At 42.3% G+C, this 23126-nt stretch overlaps 1 protein-coding gene across 2 annotated transcripts in view; it reads right to left on the reverse strand.

Annotated features, from left to right (window-relative positions):
• Nucleotides 1-23126, reverse strand: part of nckap1 (NCK-associated protein 1) — a 272818-nt gene that overhangs the window by 225403 nt on the left and 24289 nt on the right. The window contains exon 2 of one of the 2 annotated variants that reach the window (XM_068035570.1): nucleotides 2640-2750. In XM_068035570.1, the coding sequence (XP_067891671.1) occupies nucleotides 2640-2750 (111 nt within the window). Of the gene's footprint in view, nucleotides 1-2639; nucleotides 2754-23126 lie in introns of both variants that reach the window. The other variant, XM_068035569.1, reaches the window with a different exon arrangement.

The following is a 23126-nucleotide window of genomic DNA, read 5'->3' on the forward strand; positions in this document are numbered from 1 at the left end:
TTCTGTTTTTATTTATGAAAGGTCGCTGGCTGGGTCTGCAGAAATTAGCTGCTCAACATTTGGTAGGGAATCTCAAATGTATTCGCCTAAAACCTAAGCTTGAGTTATGTGCAGTTTTGCATGGTAATGCAAGCCATAATGTTTCCGTCTCGAAACGGAATAATCAGACCTATGGTTAATCTATGCATCAGCTATGGGTCAATGTTCAGCATTCTTGTCTCTGACAGTTGTGGGTTCAAATCCCAATCCAGAATGCAAAATTTAAGCTGATATTCCAGTTTGGTACTAAGGGAGTGCTGCACTTTCGGAGCTGCTATCTTTGCATGAGATGTTAAACTGAGGCCTCGACTGCCCTCTCAGGTGAACCTTGAAGGTCCCATGGAACTATTTCAAAATAGAGCAAGGGAGTTCTCCCTGGTATCCTGGCCAATATCTATTGCTCGATCAACATCACTTAAAAAAATGATCTGAGCATGATCACATTGCTATTTGTGGGACCTTGCTGTGTGCAATTGGCTGCTATGTTTCATAAGAAACAGGAGCAGGACTCGGCCATTAGCCACACTATGCTCTCATCCCTTAATATTCAAAAATCTATTGATCTTTGTCTTGAATATGCTTGACAACTGAGGATCCATAGCCATCTGGGGTACAGAATTCCAAAGATTCAGAACTCTGAGTAAAAACATTTCTCCACATCTCAGTCCTAAATCTCAGTCCCCTTATTCTGAGACTGTGACCAGAGAACTAGACTTCCCAGCCAGAGGAAACATCCTTCAAGCATTTGCCCTATTACCCTTAAGAATTTTGTGTTTTAATGAGATCACCTCTCATTCTTCTAAATTCTAGAGAATGGAGGCCTAATCCAGTCAATCAAAAGCAACTGATCCAGTCCCACTCCTCTGCCTTTTCCTTGTAGCCCTGCAAATTTTTCTCTTCAGATAATTATCCAGTTCTCTTTTGAAGACCTCAATTGATTTAGTCTCCACCGCGCACTCAGGCAGTGCATTCCAGATCCTAACCGCTCGCTAGATAAACAAGTTTTTCCTCATGTCACTGCTGCTTCTTTTGCTAATCACCTTAAATTGGTGTCCTCCAGTTCTGGGTCCTTCTGCCAATGGGAACACCTTCTCCCTATCTACTCTGACCAGACCCTTCATGATTTTTAACATCTCTATCAAATCTCTTCTTAATCTTCTCCAAGGAGAACAACCCCAACTTCTCCAACCTATCCACGTAACTGAAGTTCCTCATCTCTGGAACCATTCTTGTGCATCTTTTTTTTTTACACCCTAGTGAACCTTTGTTGCACTCCCTCCAAGGAAACCAAAACTGTACACAGTACTCTAGGCCTAGTCTCACTAAGGCCCTACAGAATTCCAATAAGACGTCATCACTCTTATACTCCAATCCCATTGAAATAAAGGCCAACAGCCCATCTGCTTCCTAACTTTCGGTGATTCATATACAGGATACCAGGTCCCTCTGAACACCAAAATTTCCTAGTCCCCCACCAATTAAATATTCTGCTTTTCTATTTTCTTCCAAACTGGACAACTGCACTTCCCCACATTATATATCATCTGCCATGTTCTTGCCCACTCACTTAGCCTGTCTATATCCTTTTGCAGCCTCTTTGCGATCTCCTCACAGCTTACATTCCCCGAGTAGCTCTGTATCATAAGCAAATTCGGATACATTATACACCCACCGCACATCTAAGACACTAATATAGATTGCAAATAGCTGAGGCCCAATCACTGATCCTTGCGGCATCCCGCTAGTTATAGCCTGCCAATCCAAGAGCCCATAAATTCTAATCTGTTTTCTGCCCATTAACTAATCCTCCATCTATGCTAATATATTACCCCAAACGCATGAGCCCTAATTTCCTACACTACAACAGTGATTACACTTCAAAAGTACTTCATCAGCTACAAAGCACTTTGATGTGTCATGAAGTAGTCAAAGACAATTAAATGAAATGGAAGCTTTTCTTTTTTTAAACTTTGAATATGACTTAAGAAAACACTGAAGGTATGCAAGGTAGAGACAAGATTCCTGATGAATATACCAGTTTAGATAAGCTGGAATCATCACACAAACACCAAATCCATCTGCCCAAAGGTGACATTGTAGTTCTGAGTCCAAAATGATACCACACTGTCTTAGGGACATGAACCCCATGGCTACTTGAATCGCTGAGTGCAACTCCATACAAGATTAACAAGTGAGGAGGACAAAAACTCAAGTCTGGTATGAGGTAGGATAATCTTTTATAATTAAGCTTCTAAAATTCTAATTGAACACTATAACTTTTTTTAATGCTAACAGCATAAACAAATAGGGTACAGAAACTCAGGCTGTATTACACAATATAACGCATTTCATCAATTCACCATCAGAAGTCAGGTATCTAGCATTATTCAATGTAATCGTGAACAATTAAACTATTAACTGTACCAATGATAGGCCATCTTCTGCATAAAGTTATGAAATTAAATATATAAATATTAAAACTTATGAACACTTAAAAGCAATTAAATATGTCAATTCACTGTTATTTGATACTGCAATTTTCATGAATATTTCAAGAGACAAACTATATTATACATGGATTCGTATTATTCAGTACTTACACTGTTGTTGCGAGTATCAACAACTGGAAACTTTTTGACAATGTATTTGACAGCAGATTCCAGGTTTTTGTCAATTAAGTATGATGGTTTTGCCTTTGGATCCCCACATGCCTGCAACAAAGAGAACAAAAAAGACATTACGATGTCTTGGAGAGTTTTCCATTAATAGTTACAATCAAACTTTTCAGCAGTCAACCAGAGAACTAAGGAATTTTAATACTGCTTTCAGTGAACAGGTGACAGAATGAATAGGCAAGTGCAAGGGATCATCACAACTGGAGTATGCAATGGGAAATAGAGAACGAGAGATGCGCTACAGAAGCATTACAGAGCACAGCAGTACAGCACTGAGTGAAATGGTTCACTCCTTTAAAAAGTGCATATCTTAATCTAAGCAGTACTGAGGTAGGGACTAAAAAGGTTATTCAGAACTAGCAGACTGCAAATTGCAAACATTGTGAGTGGCATTGTTGTCATACTGCTTTATATATGTTTTACATGCTCAAATCAAACCTAAAGTATGTTAATGGGGGAAACATTTTAAAGCAGTACAAGCTTCTAGCTTTTGCTCTGTTATGTACAGAAGTTTTCTTTTTAGGAAAGAAAATAATCTCAAGATTAGCAAAAAAACTTTTATTAGACTATTTTTTCTTTCAGTCTTGGGTGCTGTTTTGAAATAAGTTTCAGTGAAATTCCTAAGACAGTTTAGAAGCATATGTAGGTGGTAACTAGAGGGACAGCAGAATACAGCATGTAACCCAGTCTGCAGGTAGAAAAGCAGAATCATAACAGTTAATTTTGTCTAGCTTTCTATGCATCAATTTCTATAGCTCATCCAATGCCCTACGTATTGTGAATTACAAACAGAAAAGTCATGGGTGATGAGACTGGTCTGATAGCAGAGGGAAGGTGAAAAGCTTTGCAAACCTTCCAGACTTGTCCTTGCTGTGGAAGCATTGTAACAGAAAAAGAGAACACATGTAAAACACAAGTTTCCAACATCTGACATGCGTCTACACAAAGTTTAGGGAACAATACTTTAAATGACAAATGTGTAAACGGAAACAGTGCACATATTCAAGACAATTCAAAGAATCAGCGAACTGTCAAATCATTGTCCATGTAAAACACCAAACTCTAAGAAAAAGCTCCCTGAAATACTGGTATTTAGTTCTACTCCAGAGTCTCAAATTTATAAAATTTACACTAATTTAATACCATACAAGAAATACTGCTAACTGGTTATAGCTGAACCTGCAAATTCAGAAGACAGGCACAGTGCATGCAAAATCATCTCAAAGGCAGCATGCAGGACATCAGAGGAAGTCTGCAAAACCTCGTTTGTAGTTATAAAGGCATTACATGCAATTGATGACAGAATCTGGACAGAGAAATTTAAAGTTAAGGAAAAACAGTTATAAAATAATTTACAGTCCTCTTGAAATGCTGAACTACATCTACCATAGATTGCAGTAACAAAACCATGAACAGTTTCTGCCCAAATCTGCAGAATTTTATAAGCATGTTTATATTATAGCATGTATATTTCATATAATTTTAAATCAAACTTTAGATCTATATAAGTTACCAAACTTCCTTGAATATTGTTCCTGAAGAAATATTCAACTATACAAAATACCAAAGGTAAACAGAATATTGGTGTAATGGACCTGTAGTTTTTTTTCAGAATATGCGGTTCGCCTTTAAGGCTTGCAAGGGGTCAGTATTGCTTTAAAAGCCGGCAAGCCTTAGGAGTTGTAGGAAGGTGCAGTTTCATTGCCTTAGGAACAGTCATTTGGAGACTGCGATTCAAAGGGTGCATTTTCGATACCACGAAAACAGCCACTGGGAGTGAGTCTCATGCGATACATTTGTTACAATTCAATTTTGAACTGGCTTTTTAGTTGAAGACAGTTTGTTCTGACAGAACACACAGACACAGCTGTGTTTAGCACACCTGAAAAAGAGCTCTCAACCATTTAAACTGAAGGAAGAGGATTTTTAGTCTGTTTAATTATCTCTCAAAATTCTAAAAAAAAGTCAAGCCAAAACAGAGATCTCTGGTAATTTAAATTGAAGAAAGGGAAGTTAGACTGTGACAATCTTTCATCCCTCAAAATCTCTAAAGTCAGATTGATTCTGTTGAAAGTGTTCGCAAGTCGTTAATTGTTGAAATTCGCTGGAGAAGGAAAGCATCACCGACTGAAGCTAGACTATGGACTGTTTCCCGCATCGGACGACTGAGAGAACTTCAAGCAACATTGGACTGTAAATTTGCAAGGATTCTAATTTTTTCTATTTTAAATGTTTATATCTTCATACTGTTTAAGAATTTAGCTCTTCTAATTAAAGAGTTTATTTGTTGATTTAAAGACACCTGGTTGGTTAACCTCATTCAAAGGTTAACAGATGGTATAATTTGGCTGGGTCTTTTCTTTAATTTGGAAAGTTTTAAATGATATGTTAGCCGATCTGGGGAGCGACGGGATTGAATTAACAGTGCGTTGGTCCCACCACAATCAGAATCGTATATTTTGATTCGGGGCTTTGACTGGAGTGGTCGGTCGTAACAATTGATAACAAACACAATGTGAATTTATGGTAACTATTTTTGATTTTCTTTTCTCCATATATGACTTACAAAAGGACCTCAGTTTGACATCTATGACATCAAGTGTATAAATACAAACTGCAACAAAAAAAAAAACAAAATTGCTTACATTTGTTTCTGTCTATGGTTCCCTACATCTGCAGACAAAACTAGCAACGGTGACATTTTTGTTTTAAAGGTAACTGAGAATTGTAATAGAGCATAATTATGGTTATTAGGCACTACACTATTGGAAAGGAATGTAAATTATCTTATGTGCATTGTGTTTAACTACCTATGAGTAAAAAAACAATCAGCAGCTTGCGGAAATGGAGGAGAGAATTACGGTTTCCTTTAAGCAGCTTCCTGTCCAGCCCATACAGCAACAGTATCAGCAGCAAATTAAAAATTAAAGTTTCTACATCAGTAAATTGAGAATGGAAAGCTAAGTATTCAACAACTTGCATTCATATAGTGCCCTGAATGTAATAAGACGTCCCCCAAGCACTTCACAGGAGCATTATAAAGTAAAATTTAAGACCGAGCCATTTAAGGCGATATTTGAGGCAGATGACCAAAAGCTTGGTCAAAGAGGTAAGTTTTAAGGAGTGCGTTCAAGGAAAAGAGAGGTACAGAGGCGGATAAATTTAGAGAGGGAATTCCAAAGGTTAGGACCTCGGCAGCTGAAGGCACAGCCACCAAAACTGCAGCGATTAAAATTGGGAATGCTCAAGAGGCCAGAATTAGAGGAACGCAGATATCAAAGGGTTATGGGGCTGGAGGAGATTACAGAGATAGGGAGGGGTGAAGCCATGGAGGAATTTACAAACAGGGATAAGAGTTTTAAAATCGAGGCATTGCTTATCCAGGAGCCAATGTAGGTCAGCGAGCACAGGGGTGATGGGTGAACAGGCCTTGGTGAGAGGAAGGACATGAGCAGCAGAGCTTTGGATGACCTCAAGTTCACAGAGGGCAGAATGTTAGAGGTTGGCCAGGAGTGTTTTGGAATAGTCAAGTCTAGAGATAACGAATGCATATATGAGGGTTTGAGTGTCAAAAATTCTAGTTGCTTTGCACTAACAGATAATCCTACCTCTAATTTAAATCAAAACTACATTAAGTATATGTTGCAACACAGACATTTGAAAACATGCTTTCACAAGTGAGACATATGCAGGCAGACACATTATAAAGGCGTTTCTCAATTGATCAAATACCTTCCTCATCAACTGGTGCAATAGTACTATTGGGCTGTAATTGGCACTGGATCAGTTATCACTGCCCTTCTCCGTATTTTCCTCCAGAACATCCGTTCACATGTGAATGAGGCCCTTACCATCTGTGAGTTTACTGTGGATGATTGCATCGGCATAGTGGCCTTGACGGAAATCTGGGTGATGGGGGATGACACCATCCCCCTAAGTGAAGGCTCCCTGCCTAACTATACATTCTACACTTTCCTCTATGGTGACAGTGTGACTCATCACTAAATCACACCAGTGGACTGTCCCTTCTCCTTCTTTGAGCATCACGGCTTGTTTCATCCCTCTCGCTTTCATGTAAAATTCTCTTTCTCTACTGCCCACCCAATTACCATGCCAATTCTCTCACTGAGATACCTTCACTGCTTTCCTCCCTCAGCCTCTACACCAAGCAGCTTCTCACCCTTGATGATTCCAACTTCCATCTCAGCAAGGTGTCGCCTAGTTTTAAAAAGAATCAGCTGTTAGCATGCTCTCTCCTCTGAATTCACTGCCCTCCTATACTCCCTTAATCTCTCCCTCCATATAAACTCTCCTACCAGTATTTACCACCATCTCCTTGACCTTCCCACGATGCATGGCGTCGCTACTCCCATTGTATCAATCACAGAAAAGACCATCTCTGATCACTTCCTTGTATCCCACTCCACACACATCCACATCCCAAACCCTACTTCCGCTATGTCTGCTGATGGGAAAAAACTCTCTCCCAATTCGCTTACAAAATCCCAATTTATCCAGTCTTTGGTCCTCCTACTGCGAGCTATGATTTGCTGAACCATACCCTCAACCTCCACCTTTGATGCCATAGTCCATAGTAAAATCATTACTCTTTCTGTTCATTCCTCTTATCTCTGCACCCTTAAATCCAAAGGACGTAGGCTTGAACGTATATGGCTTACAACTGGCTCAAGCATTCATCACCAGATCTGGCTGAACCACAAAGCACCATCGGATCCTGCTCTCCTCTACCAAAATGCTCACTATTCCAGGATCAGCATACAAGGTAACTCCACCTTTCTTTCACCAATGCAAACCATCTTAAATCCCTCTCACCTCCAACAAGTGCAAGGAACTCCTGGAATTCTTGCTCACCAAGCTAGAAAGCATCCATTCAGCAGCCTCTGCCGTATTCCTTCCTGCCCCTAGCATACCAGCTGATCTTTCTCCAAGGCCTGACCTAGCTCTGAACTCTATTTCCTGTCCCATCTCCCATCATACCTTCTCCAAATTCATCTTGTCCATGAGACCCACCTCATGTTACCTGAACTCTATTCCCACTGAAGTGCTGACTACCCAACTTCCCTTCCTGACTCCGTTAACTGATAATTAACTGTACTCCCTCCTCAGGTACAACTACCTGTTCAAATCTGCTGCCATCACTCCTCCCCTCAAAAAAAAACCCTCGACCCCTTTATTGTTGCAAACTGCCACTCCATCGCCAACCTCCGTTTCTTCTCCAAAGTCTTTGAACATGCTGTCGCCTCCAAAATCTATGCCCATCTTTCCCAGAATTCCATGTTTGAATTCCTCCAGTCAGGTTTCCATTCTTGCCTCAGTACCAAAATGATACAGTCACAAATGGTATGTGCTGTGACAGTGGTAAACTATCCCCCTTCATCCTTCTCAACCTGCCTGCAGCCTTTGTGATGGTTTACCACAACATCCTCCCCCAACATTTCTCCACCACTATATAGCTGGGTGGGACTGCATTCCACTGGTCGAATTCTTCTCTACAGTCATAGCCAGAGAATCACCTGCAAGGCCTTCCCTTCCTGCTCTCACACTATTACCTCTTGTGCCCCCCAAGAATCTATCCTCTTATTTCTCATCTACATGCTACCCATCAGTGACATCATCTGAAAATGAAGTGCCAGCTTCCACATGTATGCAGATGACTCCCAGCTCGAACTCAGTGCCAGTTGCCAATCGACTCCTCCACTGCCTCCAATGTCAGATTGCTTGTCTGATATACAGTACTGGATGAACAGAAACTTCCTTCAATTAAATATCTGGAAGTCCAAAGTCATCGTCTTCAGTTCCCATCACAAAATCCATTCCCTTTCCACCAACTCCATCCCTCTCCCTGGCAACTAGTTGATGCTGAACTAGACTGCTTGCAACCTCGGTGTCATAGTTGACCTTGAGATGAGCTTCTAACCACATACCTATGCCATCATCAAGACCGACTATTTCCAAAATTGTAACATCGTTAACCTTCAACCCTGCCTTCAGCTGAACTGCTGAAACCCTCATCAGTTCCTTTGTTACCCCTAGACTTAACTATTCCAATGAACTCCTGGACAGCCTCCCACCTTCCAAAAACTTAATCTCATCCAAAACTCTGCTCTCCGTATCCTAGCTTGCACGAAGTCCCACTCACCCATCATCCGTTTCCGCTGGCAAATATTGGCTCCGAGTTGATCACCACCTCAATTTTAAAATTCTCATCCTTGTTTTCAAATCCTTCCATGGTCTCGCCCCTCCCCATCGCCAACGTCCTTCAGCCCGCCGAGATATCTGCACTCCTCCAATTCTGGCCTCTTGCACATCCCTGATTTTAATTGCTCCACCACTGGCAGCCATGCCTTCAGCTGCCGAGGTCCTGAGCTATGGAGATCCCTTCCTAAACCTGCCTGCCTCTCCACCTCTCCTCCCACTTTTAAAATGCTCTTTTGAACAAGCTTATGATCAACTATTCTAATAGCTCCATATGTAACTCAGTGTCAAATTTTGTTTGAGAACGCTGCTATGAAGTGCCTTGGGATGTCTTACAACATTAAAGGCACTATATAAATGCAAGTTGTTGATATCAAATAGTTTCAGTATGTCACCCAATTGTAACTGATAATAGCTGGTATTTCATGCATCATGTTTGATATTGGCAAATTTCTGATCGAGTGCATCTCACTTATACTCTAGTTTAGCACAAGTAGTAGGAGCGCAAGATTTGGCTGACTGCAGGTGGTGGGGAACAGTCATGATCCTCCAGGCCCCACTGGCTGCGACTAAGCTCAAATAAGAGTCACATAAAATCATAAGTAAAATACAAACATCTCTTATAAGATGGAATGGCAATACATCCTGAGCCACCGTGCCATAAAGTTTAAGATGAGACTAGAGACAACACAACACTCTATATACTCACTACATGGAAATTACAATGGAATTCTTGAAATCGAAGACTGAAAGCTTTTTTGAATGTAGGGGAAGTAAACCCATAATATATCCATTTATTTAGATTCCTTTAATTTATACAGCAGGATTAAACCCCAGCGAAAGATCAGGGAAATAAAAAGTTATCCACAAATTCCAGTTCATAATCATACACAAGCCACCAACTGATGCATGCATAGTGACAGATATTTCACTTATTGGTAATAAGTTTTCTTTACTCTAAGAACAGCCTACATGAATTCAGTATTTACCAAATAAGTCATATTCTGTTTTTTAACCGGTATTCTGAGATTTCTCAGCAGTATTTGAGGAACAGATTCTAAGTTTTACAAGCACTCTAATATATAATATTGTCCCTGCAAACGCACATTGATTGACACTGCCTTTGCAGTGGATAACCCATAGCTTAAAACACTACCAAAGAAATATTACAAGAGGTATTGATATTGAAGGGCATTATTAATATACTGCTTCCAGTAACTGAAACATCATAGGGGCTGTAGTGCTAAATTTTGCAAGTCGATACAATGACTGCAATTCACCCTCTCAAGAACCACATCAAACACAATTCAAAAACAGAAGGTTAGTTTACTCAACACCTTAAAAAGTTCTAAAATTGGCAGGGAATAATATTTTTCTAGAAAAAGGTTGCTGACAGAATAGTTAGAACAGAACATCCTAACCACCAACTTGAAGTAGCAGACAAGCTCAAATTAAGTTGGCAGCAAGAGCAGAACATCCAGACAGGAAGATGGAGCTCGGAAAGCAAGCAGGCTCAATTCAAGGCTGCAGGCAGAACTCCATTCCAAACTACACTTCTGGGAAATTCTTGAACAAAATTGAAAATCCAGACAGCCAATCCCATTCTGCCATGTGATCCATTTTCCCACTGAAAATGGAAAAACAATAGCTTTGACTACAGGAACTGTTTTAGATTTAGCAAAAAGTGCTGTAAAATAGTATACAATCTGTGCTGCTACAGCAATTGGAAAAATTGCATTTTAAAAGTTACACTCCAGTAGCACCCACAGAACAGGTAATGCTTTTTTTCAAGAATATAAATTGGGAGACATATTTAAGAGTATTACATATATGAATTGGCATTTTCACAAGTGAATTCAAGTGATTTATAATTACAGATTGACATCAAAATCTGGGGGGAAAATCTCCAAAAACATCCCACAGTTTTCTGGGAATAATACAGATAAATCACATAAAACTACCAACAGGATATCAGCCAACTCTTCTCAGCAATGGTAACAACATTGGTAAATAGGCAAGTGCAACTTGCTAGCATTGGCAATTTAGATAGCAATAAGCTTAAGTCCTTCCAATGAAGTGTTCCTGCCTTGTTGCAACATCAACCTGCAAGATATGTCAACTTACAAATGTGTAGGACATCATATGAACTGTTCGTGATTTTTTTTTCTGCTGCGAAACATTTGCACAATCCCAACCCATTCTTTTTATTCATTCATGGGATGTGGGCGTCGTTGGCTCAGCCAGCAGTTCTTGCCCATCCCCAATTGCCCTCGAGAAGGTGATGAGCTTCCTTCTTGAACCGCTGCAGTCCATGGGGTGCAGGTGCACCAACAGTGCTGTTAGGAAGGGAGCTCCAGGATTTTGACACAGCAACAGTGAAGGAACAGCGATATAGTTCCGAGGCAGGTCTGTGTGCAGCTTGGAGGGGAATTTGCAGGTGGTGGTGTTCCCCTGCATTTGCTGCCCTTGTCCTTCTAGATGGTAGAGATTGTGGGTTTGGAAGGTACTGTCGAGGGAGTTTTGATGAGTTGCTGCAGTGCATCTTGTAGATGGAACACACTGCTGCCACTGTGCGTCGGTGGTGAAGGAAGTGAATATTGAAGGAGGTGGATGGGATGGCAATCAAGCAGGCTGCTTTTGCCTGGATGTTGTCAAGCTTCTTGAGTGTTGTTGGAGCTGCACTCATCCAGGTAAGTACAGAATATTCCATCACACTCCTGACTTGAGCCTTGTAGATAGTGGACAGGCATTGGGGAGTCAAGAGGCGAGTTACTCGCTGCATAATTCCAAGCCTCTGACCTGCTCTTGTAACCACAGCAGTTTCTGGTCAATAATAACACCCAGGAGGGGGTTGGGGAGGCTGTGGCATAGTGGTAATGTCACTGAACTAGTAATGCAAAGTCCCAGGCTTATGCTCTGGGGACATGGGTTCAAATCCCACCATAGCAGATGGTGAAATCTGAATTCAATTAATAAATCTGGAATTAAAAACTAGTCTAATGGGGACCATGAAACTGCGGTCGATTGTTGTAAAAACTCATCTGGCTCACTAATGTCCTTTAGAGAAGAAAATGTGCCGTCCTTACCTGGTCTGGCCTACATGTGACTCTGGACCCACAGCAATGTGGTAACTCTGAAATGCCCTCTGAACTGGCCTAACAAGCCACTCAGTTGTATGAAACCACTACCAAGTGTAAGAAAAAAGATTTATAACAGATATAAAAAAGGCTAAGCTTTAAGAAAGCTTATTTCCCTGCATATACTGGCACCAGCTAGACCTCATTGTCACAAGGCGAGCCGCCTTAAACAGTGTTCAAATCACACGCAGCTTCCACAGTGCGGACTGCGACACCGACCGCTCCCTGGTGTGCAGCAAGGCTAGACTCAGACCAAAGAAGTTGCATCATTCCAAGCAGAAGGGTCACCTAGCATCAACACGAGCAGAATTTCTCATCCACAGCTGTTACAAAAATTTCTAAATTCACTTGTAACAGCCCTTCAAAACACTCCCACAGGGGATGCAGAGACCAAGTGGGCCCACATCAGAGACGCCATCTATGAGTCAGCTTTGACCACCTATGGCAAAAGTGCGAAGAGAAATGCAGACTGGTTTCAATCTCATAATGAAGAGCTGGAACCTGTCATAGCCGCTAAGCGCATTGCACTGTTGAAATACAAGAAAGCCCCCAGCGATTTAACATCCGCAGCACTTAAAGCAGCCAGAAGCACTGCACAAAGAACAGCCAGGCGCTGCGCAAATGACTACTGGCAACACCTATGCAGTCATATTCAGCTGGCCTCAGACACCGGAAACATCAGAGGAATGTATGATGGCATGAAGAGAGCTCTTGGGCCAACCATCAAGAAGATCGCCCCCCTCAAATCTAAATCAGGGGACATAATCACTGACCAATGCAAACAAATGGACCGCTGGGTTGAGCACGACCCAGAACTGTACTCCAGGGAGAATGCTGTCACTGAGACTGCCCTCAATGCAGCCCAGCCTCTACCAGTCATGGATGAGCTGGACATACAGCCAACCAAATCGGAACTCAGTGATGCCATTGATTCTCTAGCCAGCGGAAAAGCCCTTGGGAAGGACAGCATTACCCCTGAAATAATCAAGAGTGCCAAGCCTGCTATACTCTCAGCACTACATGAACTGCTATGCCTGTGCTGGGACGAGGGAGCAGTACCTCAGGACATGCGCGATGCCAATATCATCACCCTCTATAAAAACAAAGGTGACCGCGGTGACTGCAACAACTACCGTGGAATCTCCCTGCTCAGCATAGTGGGGAAAGTCTTTGCTCGAGTCGCTCTGAACAGGCTCCAGAAGCTGGCCGAGCGCGTCTACCCTGAGGCAGAGTGTGGCTTTCGTTGACATGCTGCTCTCCCTTCGTCAGATACAGGAGAAATGCCGTGAACAACAGATGCCCCTCTACATTGCTTTCATTGATCTCACCAAAGCCTTTGACCTCGTCAGCAGACGTGGTCTCTTCAGACTACTAGAAAAGATTGGATGCCCACCAAAGCTACTAAGTATCATCACCTCATTCCATGACAATATGAAAGGCACAATTCAACAGGGTGGCTCCTCATCAGACCCCTTTCCTATCCTGAGTGGCGTGAAACAGGGCTGTGTTCTCGCACCCACACTTTTTGGGATTTTCTTCTCCCTGCTGCTTTCACATGCGTTCAAGTCCTCTGAAGAAGGAATTTTCCTCCACACAAGATCAGGGGGCAGGTTGCTCAACCTTGCCCGTCTAAGAGCCAAGTCCAAAGTACGGAAAGTCCTCATCAGGGAACTCCTCTTTGCTGACGATGCTGCTTTAACATCTCACACTGAAGAGTGCCTGCAGAGTCTCATCGACAGGCGTGCGGCTGCCTGCAATGAATTTGGCCTAACCATCAGCCTCAAGAAAACGATCATAGGGCAGGACGTCAGAAATGCTCCATCCATCAATATTGGCGACCACGCTCTGGAAGTGGTTCAAGAGTTCACCTACCTTGGCTCAACTATCACCAGTAACCTGTCTCTAGATGCAGAAATCAACAAGCGCATAGGAAAGGCTTCCACTGCTATGTCCAGACTGGCCAAGAGAGTGTGGGAAAATGGCGCACTGACACGGAACACAAAAGTCCGAGTGTATCAGGCCTGTGTCCTCAGTACCTTGCTCTATGGCAGCGAGGCCTGGACAACGTATGTCAGCCAAGAGCGACATCTCAATTCATTCCATCTTCGCTGCCTCCGGAGAATACTTGGCATCAGGTGGCAGGACCGTATCTCCAACACAGAAGTCCTCGAGGCGGCCAACATCCCCAGCTTATACACACTACTGAGTCAGCGGCGCTTGAGATGGCTTGGCCATGTGAGCCGCATGGAAGATGGCAGGATCCCCAAAGACCCATTGTACAGCGAGCTCGCCACTGGTATCAGACCCACCGGCCGTCCATGTCTCCGCTTTAAAGACTTCTGCAAACGCAACATGAAATCCTGTGACATCGTTCACATATCGTGGGAGTCAGTTGCCAGCGTTCGCCAGATGTGGCGGGCAGCCATAAAGACGGGGCTAAAATGTGCCGAGTCGAAGAGACTTAGTAGTTGGCAGGAAAAAAGACAGAACTGAAAGGGGAGAGCCAACTGTGCAACAGCCCCAACAAACAAATTTCTCTGCAGCACCTGTGGAAGAGCCCGTCACTCTAGAATTGGCCTTTATAGCCACTCCAGGCGCTGCTTCACAAACCACTGACCACTTCCAGGCGCGTATCCATTGTCTCTCGAGATAAGCAGGCCAAAGAAGATACTGAAATATCTTTTAAAGTCTAGAATTGAACAGCCATTTCGCTTCCAGTGGGAATATTTGAGGACTCTATCTGCACTTGGAACTAAGTTAACTTGCACCCACTGTGATTCATTTATTTCCACAATGGTTGATGCTGAAAGGATAGACTTATCTATTGGATCTTCATTCTTCAAATGATGATGAAACCTTCATGCAATGTAGTAGCAAAGCCTAACTTAACTGATGTGGGAAAAAATCTCTGATGGCTACTTTGAAGTAATGTTCCTTAAAACCACAATTTTTTGCGTGGGCTGGTGAAGATAGCCCTCTCACATGTTCAAAAATGTATACTGAATCTTCTTAGGAGCTTCTTGCAATTTCTCAACCTGTCTCTAAAATATACTTTCCTAAAAAGGGGCAGTGTAGCAGTTGCCACTGTAACTCCCATAGGAACATTACACACAGCCATGGCAATGAAAAATGCCAAATGTAATTCAGGAGCTCAAGCCATGGACTGCTGACCCGACATTTGCTCCTTAATGAGGGAAGTTTAACGATTACCCTTAACTGTGACCCAGTTTTGCATTAAACTCTAACCAATGGGCATACCATGCTATTCTAGCGTCATTATACAACTGATTAACCTGCTGCACAAATTTGGACTCAATGGCAGTGCAGGATTTAAACTCCGCCCCCCGCTGTCCCACATGCCAAAACTCAGTTTATTCGTATTAAATGAAATACGTCAACTATTGTCACTTCACAGTCAAAGTGACAAAGGCATTCCAGTTCTTTTTCAATCGTTCATTTACAGTTCACTGGTTATATCACAGACAACAAAGACCCAAATCTAAACTCCAACTACACTATCCAGCTCCCAAACTAGTGTTATGTACTTGGATAGATCCAACAATTTTGCAAGCCAACAGTTCGACAAAATACTGTTTACTTTATCCCTCATGATCAGCCAGTCATTTCTAAATTCAAAATTCTCAATGCATTAATAACTTCCCACAAAAATATAATTAGATTTGATGCACTTTTTTGCTTTTTATTTCTCCTTGCCAGTTTTTCCCCTGTCCTAAATACAGAGACATGGCTGCAGAATGACATGTTTTGGGACTTGGATATTGAAGGATACATGCCATTTAGGAAGGACAGGAAGCTAGGAAAAGGTGGAGAGGTGGCTCTATTAATTAATGATGGCATTAGCACAATGGAGAGGGATGACCTAAGTTCAGGAAATCAGGATGTAGTAGCAGTTTGGGTGGAGATGAAAAAGTCACTTTTGGGAGTGGTGTACAGGCCCCATAACAGTAACCATATGGTAGGATGGGGTATAAAAGGAATAAATAATCGGAGCTTATCAGAAAGGTACGGTGATAATCACAGGGGATTTTAATCTACATATAGACTGGAAAAATCAGATGGGCAAAGGTAAGCTAGATGAGGAGTTCATACAATGTTTTCAGGATAGTTTCTAGGAACAGCACGTTCTGGAGCCAACCAGAGAGCAGGCTATACCAGACCTGGTATCGTGCAATGAGATAGGATTAATTCATGACTTCATAGTGAAGGCACCCCTAGGCAGCAGCGATCATAATATTATTGAATGTTACATTCAATTTGCGGGAGAAGAGAGGGTGTAAGGCTAGTATTTTAACCTTAAATAACAGCAATAGGAGGGCATAAAAGCAGAGCTAGCTGAAGTGAACTGGAAAATTAAGTGAAGGCAGGGTTGCCCACAGGCCAGGATCCAACCCGCCAAAGGTTTCCATTCGGCCTGCGGGTGTAAACTGTACCTGGAGCTGTTCCACATGCTCGCCAGGGCTCTGTGACTGGAGATGGGAAATTTCCCTTCATCGTCTTCTTGCAGACAGGCCTTTTAAAAACCTCACGCTGTCAGTTTCACAGCTGACAGCTGTTGAAGCAGGAAAGCGCATCCCAATATTGACAGATTCAGGGTTTCCGCCTTTTTTATTTAAAAGCTAGCCGGATAACCCCGCGTCTATCCGGGGAGGGGTGGGGGACAGACGGACCGAGGTGTTGGGGGAGGGGGGGGGTGGGTTGGGGGCTGGGACACGCACCGAGAGGGACAGAGAGAGCGAGGACGACAGGGCACAGAGAGAGCGAGGACAACACAGGGGGGGGGGGGGAACACAGAGAGAGAGAGAGAGAGAGAGAGAGAGGCAGAGACAAAAAGATCACTCCTGACAGATTGCTATTATCCAGAATACTCTGCATCGCTACATCAGTTGTGCGGGCAGAGATTGACGACTTATGCAAGTAAAAACACTGCCAGGTATGTCACTAAATCAATTTTCAATATAGTGATGAGAAAGTCAGTCAAGAAATTAGTCTTCTCATTTAAAGCTTCTTCACAAAAATGCACATTTGTTGTTGTTTTTATTAGTAAGATAAATTTTTAATGCCTTTATCTTTCGAAATTTGCTCACCAACCCCCGTGGGCCGAGCAAAAATCGTAATTCGGCCCTCCACGGTAAAAGGTTGGACAACACTGGATTAAGAGATAATAGAGATGCAGTGGTAGACCTTTAAAGGGGATACTTCAGAATACACAAGAATAGATATATTCCAACAAGAAAGAAAAATTCCAAGAAGATCCCACCATACGTGGTTAACTAAAAAAGTTACAGATAGTATCAAACTTAAAGAAAAAGAATATAATTGTGCCAAGATGGTGGCAGATCAGAAGATTTGGCAGATTATAAAAACAGCAAAGAATGACTAAAAGATTAATAAGGAGGGAAGAGGAGTATAAAAGAAAGCTAGCTAGAAATATAAAAACAGATAGTAAGAGTTTTGATGGATAATTAAAAAAGAAAAGTTAACAAAGTGAGCGTTGGTCCTATAGAAAGGGAGTTTGGGGAATTAATAAGGGAAAATAAGGAGATGGCAGGTGAACTGAACAGGTATTTTGCATTGGTCTCCACTACAGAGGATACAAGTAGTATCCCAGAAATAGCTGTAAATCAGGAAATGGAAGGAAGGGAAGAACTCAGGAAAATTACAAATCACCAGGGAAGCGGTACTGAACAAATTGTTGGAGCTGCGGGCTGACAAGTCCCCCAGGTCCTGATGTACTTCATCCTAGGGTCTTAAAGGAAGGAGTGAGAGATAGTTGATGCGTTGGTTTTAATTTCCCAAAATTCCCTCGATTTAGGGAAAGTTCTATTTTAGATCGGAAAATAGCAAATGTAACTCCTTTATTGAAAAAGGGAGGGAAAAAGAAAGCAGGAAACTACAGGACCGTTAGCTTAACATCGGTCATAGGGAAAATGTCAGAAGCTATTAAAGACATTATAGCAGGGCATTTAGAAAAATTCAAGGTAATCAGGCAGAGTCAACATGGTTTTGTGAAAGGGAAATCATGCCTAACCAATTTATTGGGTTCTTTGAAAAAGTAACGTGCTGTGGAGAAAGGGAAACCGGTGGATGTACTCTACTTAGGATTTCCAGAAGGCATTTGATAAGGTGCCGTATCAAAAGGTTACTGCGGAAAATAAAAGATCATGGTGTAGGAGGGCACATATTGGCATGGATAGAAGATTGGCTAGCTAACAAGAAACAGAGAGTAGGCATAAATAAGTCACTTTCTGGTTGGCAAGATATAACGAGCGGTGTGCCACAGGGATCAGTGCTGGGGCCTCAACTTTTTACAATCTATATAAATGACTTGGATGAAGGGAACAAAGGTATGATTGCTAAATTTGTTGATGACACAAGATATGTAGGAAAGTAAGTTGTGAAGAGGATATAGTCTAAGGATACGGGGTAAACCTTTCAGGACTGAGATGAGGAGAAATGTCTTCATCCAGAGAGTAGTGAGCCTGTGGAATTCGCTACCACAGAAAGCAGTTGAGGCCAAAACATTGTACGTTTTCAAGAAGGAGTTAGATATAGCCCTTGGGTTTAAAGGGACCAAAGGATATGGGGCGAAAGCGGGAACAGGTTACTGAGTTGGATGATCACAATGAATGGCGGAGCAGGCTCGAAGGGCCGAATGGCCTACTCCTGCTCCTATTTTCTGTGTTTCTATAAGAAGGCTACAAAGGGATACAGATATGTTAAGTGAGTGGGCAAAGATGGAATTTAATTTGATAAAACGTGAAATTGTCCATTTTGGCAGGAAGAATAAAAAAGCATATTATCTAAATGATAAGAGATTGTAGAGCTCTGAGTTGCAGACACATCTGGGTGTCCTAGTGCATGAATCGCAAATGTTAATATGCAGGTACAGCAAGTAATTAGGAAAGCTAACACAACGTTATCATTTATTGCGAGGAGAACTGAATACATAAATAGGGAGGTTATGCTTCAGTTATACAGGGCATTGGTGAGACAATATCTGGAGTACTGTGTACAGTATTGGTCTCCTTATTTAAGGAAGGATGTAAATGCGATGAAGCAGTTCAGAGAAGGTATACTAGACTAATACCTGGAACGGGCGGGTTGTCTTATGAGGAAAGGTTGGTCAGGCTCGGCTTGTATCTGCTGGGGTTCAGAAGAGTAAGAGGCGACTTGACTGGAACATACAAGATCTTGAGGGGTCTTGACAGGATGGATGTGGAGAGGATGTTTCCTCTTGTGGGAGAGTCTAGAACTACAGGTCACTGTTTAAAAATAAGGGGTCACCCATTTAAGACAGAGATGAGGAGAAATTTTTTTCTCAGCGGATCATGAGTCTTTGGAACTCTCTTCCTCAAAAGGCGGTGGAAGCAGAGTCTTTGAATATTTTTAAAGCAGAGGTAGACAGATTCTTGATAAGCAAGGGGGTGAAAGGTTATCAGGGGTAGGAAGGAATGTGGAGTTGAGGTTACAATCATATCAGCCATAATCTTGTTGAATGACGGAGCAGGCACAAGAGGCTTACTCCTGCTCCTAATTCCTCTGTTTGTACGTATTTTTGTATGTTTTAACTCTTTGCTGCTTACAGTTCTCTAAGCACTGGACACCCGAGTGGCCATTCTTCATGCGCAAACCTGAATCAGTTAGTCTAACATCAGGCTGGGTAAAGTCTTAAAATCCACAGCTTAAAATAAAATTATTGAGCTGTTAGAACACATGAATTAATCAAGGGAAGCTAGCACATATTTGTTAACAGCAAGGCGCTTTTGATAAATGCAATACTTTTTTTGAAAGGCGTCTGGATAAATGGGGATGCAATCGATATATATATATATATATTATTGTTAGCACTGTTATACGAGGTGTAGATTTACGAGGTGTGAAAGGTGCCTTAGGGGTCATTTACTGTCTTCACCTGGTCTTATTTAACAGGGTTTAATTTTAAACACACTGCGTTTTGAGCTCCCCCATGATTGATTTATTTTTTATTTAGAGATACAGCACTGAAACAGGCCCTGCGGTCCACCGAGTCTGTGCCGACCATCAACCACCCATTTATACTAATCCTACACTAATCCCATTACCCTCTCACATCCCCACCTTCCCTCAATTCCTCTACCACCTACCTATGCTAGGAGCAATTTATAATAGCCAATTTACCTATCAACCTGCAAGTCTTTGGCTGTGGGAGGAAACCGGAGCACCTGGCGAAAACCCACGCGGTCACAGGAAGAACTTGCAAACTCCACACAGGTAGTACCCAGAATCGAACCCGGGTCGCTGGAGCTGTGAGGCTGCGGTGCTAACCACTGCGCCGCCCTTGTTCTTGTTCACCACTTTCCAATTCCAATGGGGTGGCACAGTGGTTAGCACTGCAGCCTCACAGCTCCAGGGACCCGGGTTCGATTCTGGGTACTGCCTGTGCGGAGTTTGCAAGTTCTCCCTGTGACCGCGTGGGTTTTCGCCGGGTGCTCCGGTTTCCTCCCACCACCAAAAGACTTTCAGGTTGATAGGTAAATTGGCCATTGTAAATTGCCCCTAGTGTAGATAGGTGGTAGGGAATATGGGATTACTGCAGGGTTAGTATAAATGGGTGGTTGTTGGTCGGCACAGACTCAGTGGGCCGAAGGGCCTGTTTCAGTGCTGTATCTCTAAATAAAATAAAAGGCAAAGAAATGAGCATAAACAGGCTTTCTTAACTTTAGAGAAAATGAAATTTATTCAACCTTAAACAATAATTCAGTTAACACCTACGGATACACAGCGCGCCCACGCTGGCATGCACATGCAATACACACATGCAAATAGTGACAGAAAAGAGAAGAAAAATAGAGAGGTCTGAGGCAATCTCTGAAAGGGGTTTCTTGTTACTGTTTCTGCGTTTCCAGCTCGCCGTAGAGTCTTTGTAGACAGCTCTTACTTTTCATTGGGGCCCAGTATTCTACTTAAATCTTGTTCGTGTAGGAGACTTTTCTCTCTTTGAGTTCACGTGTCTTCCGTTCCGTGAGAAATAGATGGGAGCAGACAGGAGAGAGATGTTCTCAGTTCAGGAGCAAACAGCTTTTTGAGTTTTAACTGTGGCAAGTTCAAATTCAAAAAACTGTCAGTTAGTCATGTGACTAAATTGGTCTGACCACATCTATTTGTGTATTCGGCCATCTTAGCAGCTAACCCAGAATGCTTCAATGTCTGGTAATCAAAAGTCCATTGTGGATTAAACTGGAGCAGGGAGTGGCCCCTCTGTCCATTCTAAATACTGTCTGTTACTATGTAAATGTCTTTCCAGTCAGTGGCTTGGCAATTCCTTGTGATAGGCCCTTTTTTCTTCGTACCGGAATGTAGTGGCATAGATAGAAAATGGGTTGATGGACAGAAAACAATGTTAGGGCTAGAAATAGTGTACCCCAGAAGTGAGTTCTTGTTCCACTTTTGATCTCAGTATATATTGACGAGTTGGACTTTGCTATAAGAAGCACAATTTCAATTGCTATAGACATTGGGGGGGGTTGGGGAGGGGGAATGCAAGAGTTCTTAAAGATAGGTTAGCAAAGTGGACAGACGGGGGAAGCTACAATATCAGGTAAACAAGTTTGAAATAATGCATTTTGGGGGCGAGGGGTGGGGGAAAACCAAGGAATGTGAGTACACACGCAGTGGAAAGACACTGATGGATGCTGATGAACAGATACCTGGGGGATCAAATGCATAATTACCTGAAAGTCTTAGCTATATGCACTGGTACTATTAAAACAAATCAACCACATTTTATGTTTTATAACAGGGACAAAGAATTCAAGAGTAAACTAGTCATGGTACACTTGTACAAATAATTGGTTCGGCCACAGTTAGTCTTCATGAACAGTTATAAATTACATTAGAGCCATCGAGAACATAAATTTACCAAGATACTGCCTGGGATGGGAAAATATAATTGAGATAAAGGAAATATTTCCATTGGAGTAGAGAAGGCCAATAGGAAACTTAATAGAGATTTTGATCATGTGAATAGGAAAATACTCAAACCCCTAGTTGGGAAGTCAGTGAGGGTTGCTTTGGCTTCAAAGTAACACCCCTGGCAGCGGAAGACTGAAAGATTTGCCCCACTCTGGAAAACTGTAATTTAATGAGAGTAAGGCAGGTCTTCAAAATTGTTAGAGACAGTGGTTTAGGAAACATTTCTTTCTGCAGTGAGTTGTCGGAGCATGAAATACTTTACGTCGGGAGTGGTTGAGACAGAGACCACCTTACCTTTCAAGAGAATATCAGATCAATATTAGAACCTGAGTAAGATAAGGGTTATTAGGAGAAAACACAGCAATGGGACTCATTTAAGATTACTTCAACCAGCAGAGACACAATACACATAATGGCCTTCTTCTGTGTCGTAAACATCCATGGTTCTTTCTGCGCTGTGCCCTGGAGCACTGCAGACATGCCTTGCTCTCATTAAATCACAGTTTGCCAGAGTGGGGCAAATCTTTGAGTCTTCCACTGCCAGGGGTGTTATTTTGAAGCCAACGTAACCTTAACCTCTTTCCAACCTTCCACATCCACCAAGGATAGTCACTAGATGGCCAGGACTCATTAATTTTGTACCCATAATATTTTGTAGATAATGTTACAGGTTGAAGTTTAGCTTTGTTTCCCTGATATGGAGTGTAGAGACTCTGCCTCTAGGGAGACACCGACCTTTCCTTGGACACACACTGGCAAGTACCAAGGCTTCAGGACATTACATCCATTTATGGATATCACTACAGTTTAATCAGCTACAGCCATGTAGCTTTAGCACAAAGCACTGGTAATATTCCTGGTGATGGTCCAGCCATGACCACCTATTAGACAATGGCTTGCAGGGTGACTTGGAGCTGAGAGGAGAGGCTGAAGTGTTCCAGTAACAGATCTGCCATTCTAGGTCCCATTAGTGAGCCAGGCTAACTGGTCATTCATCATTTGTGCTCTGGAATACTGCAGACCTGGTTGACTCATCAAATTTCAGTCTGTCACAGAGGAGCAACACTGTTTTAGACCTCCACTGCCA

This window comes from Heterodontus francisci, chromosome 7 (assembly GCF_036365525.1).
Source record: "Heterodontus francisci isolate sHetFra1 chromosome 7, sHetFra1.hap1, whole genome shotgun sequence".
Classification (NCBI taxonomy): Eukaryota; Metazoa; Chordata; class Chondrichthyes; order Heterodontiformes; family Heterodontidae; genus Heterodontus; species Heterodontus francisci.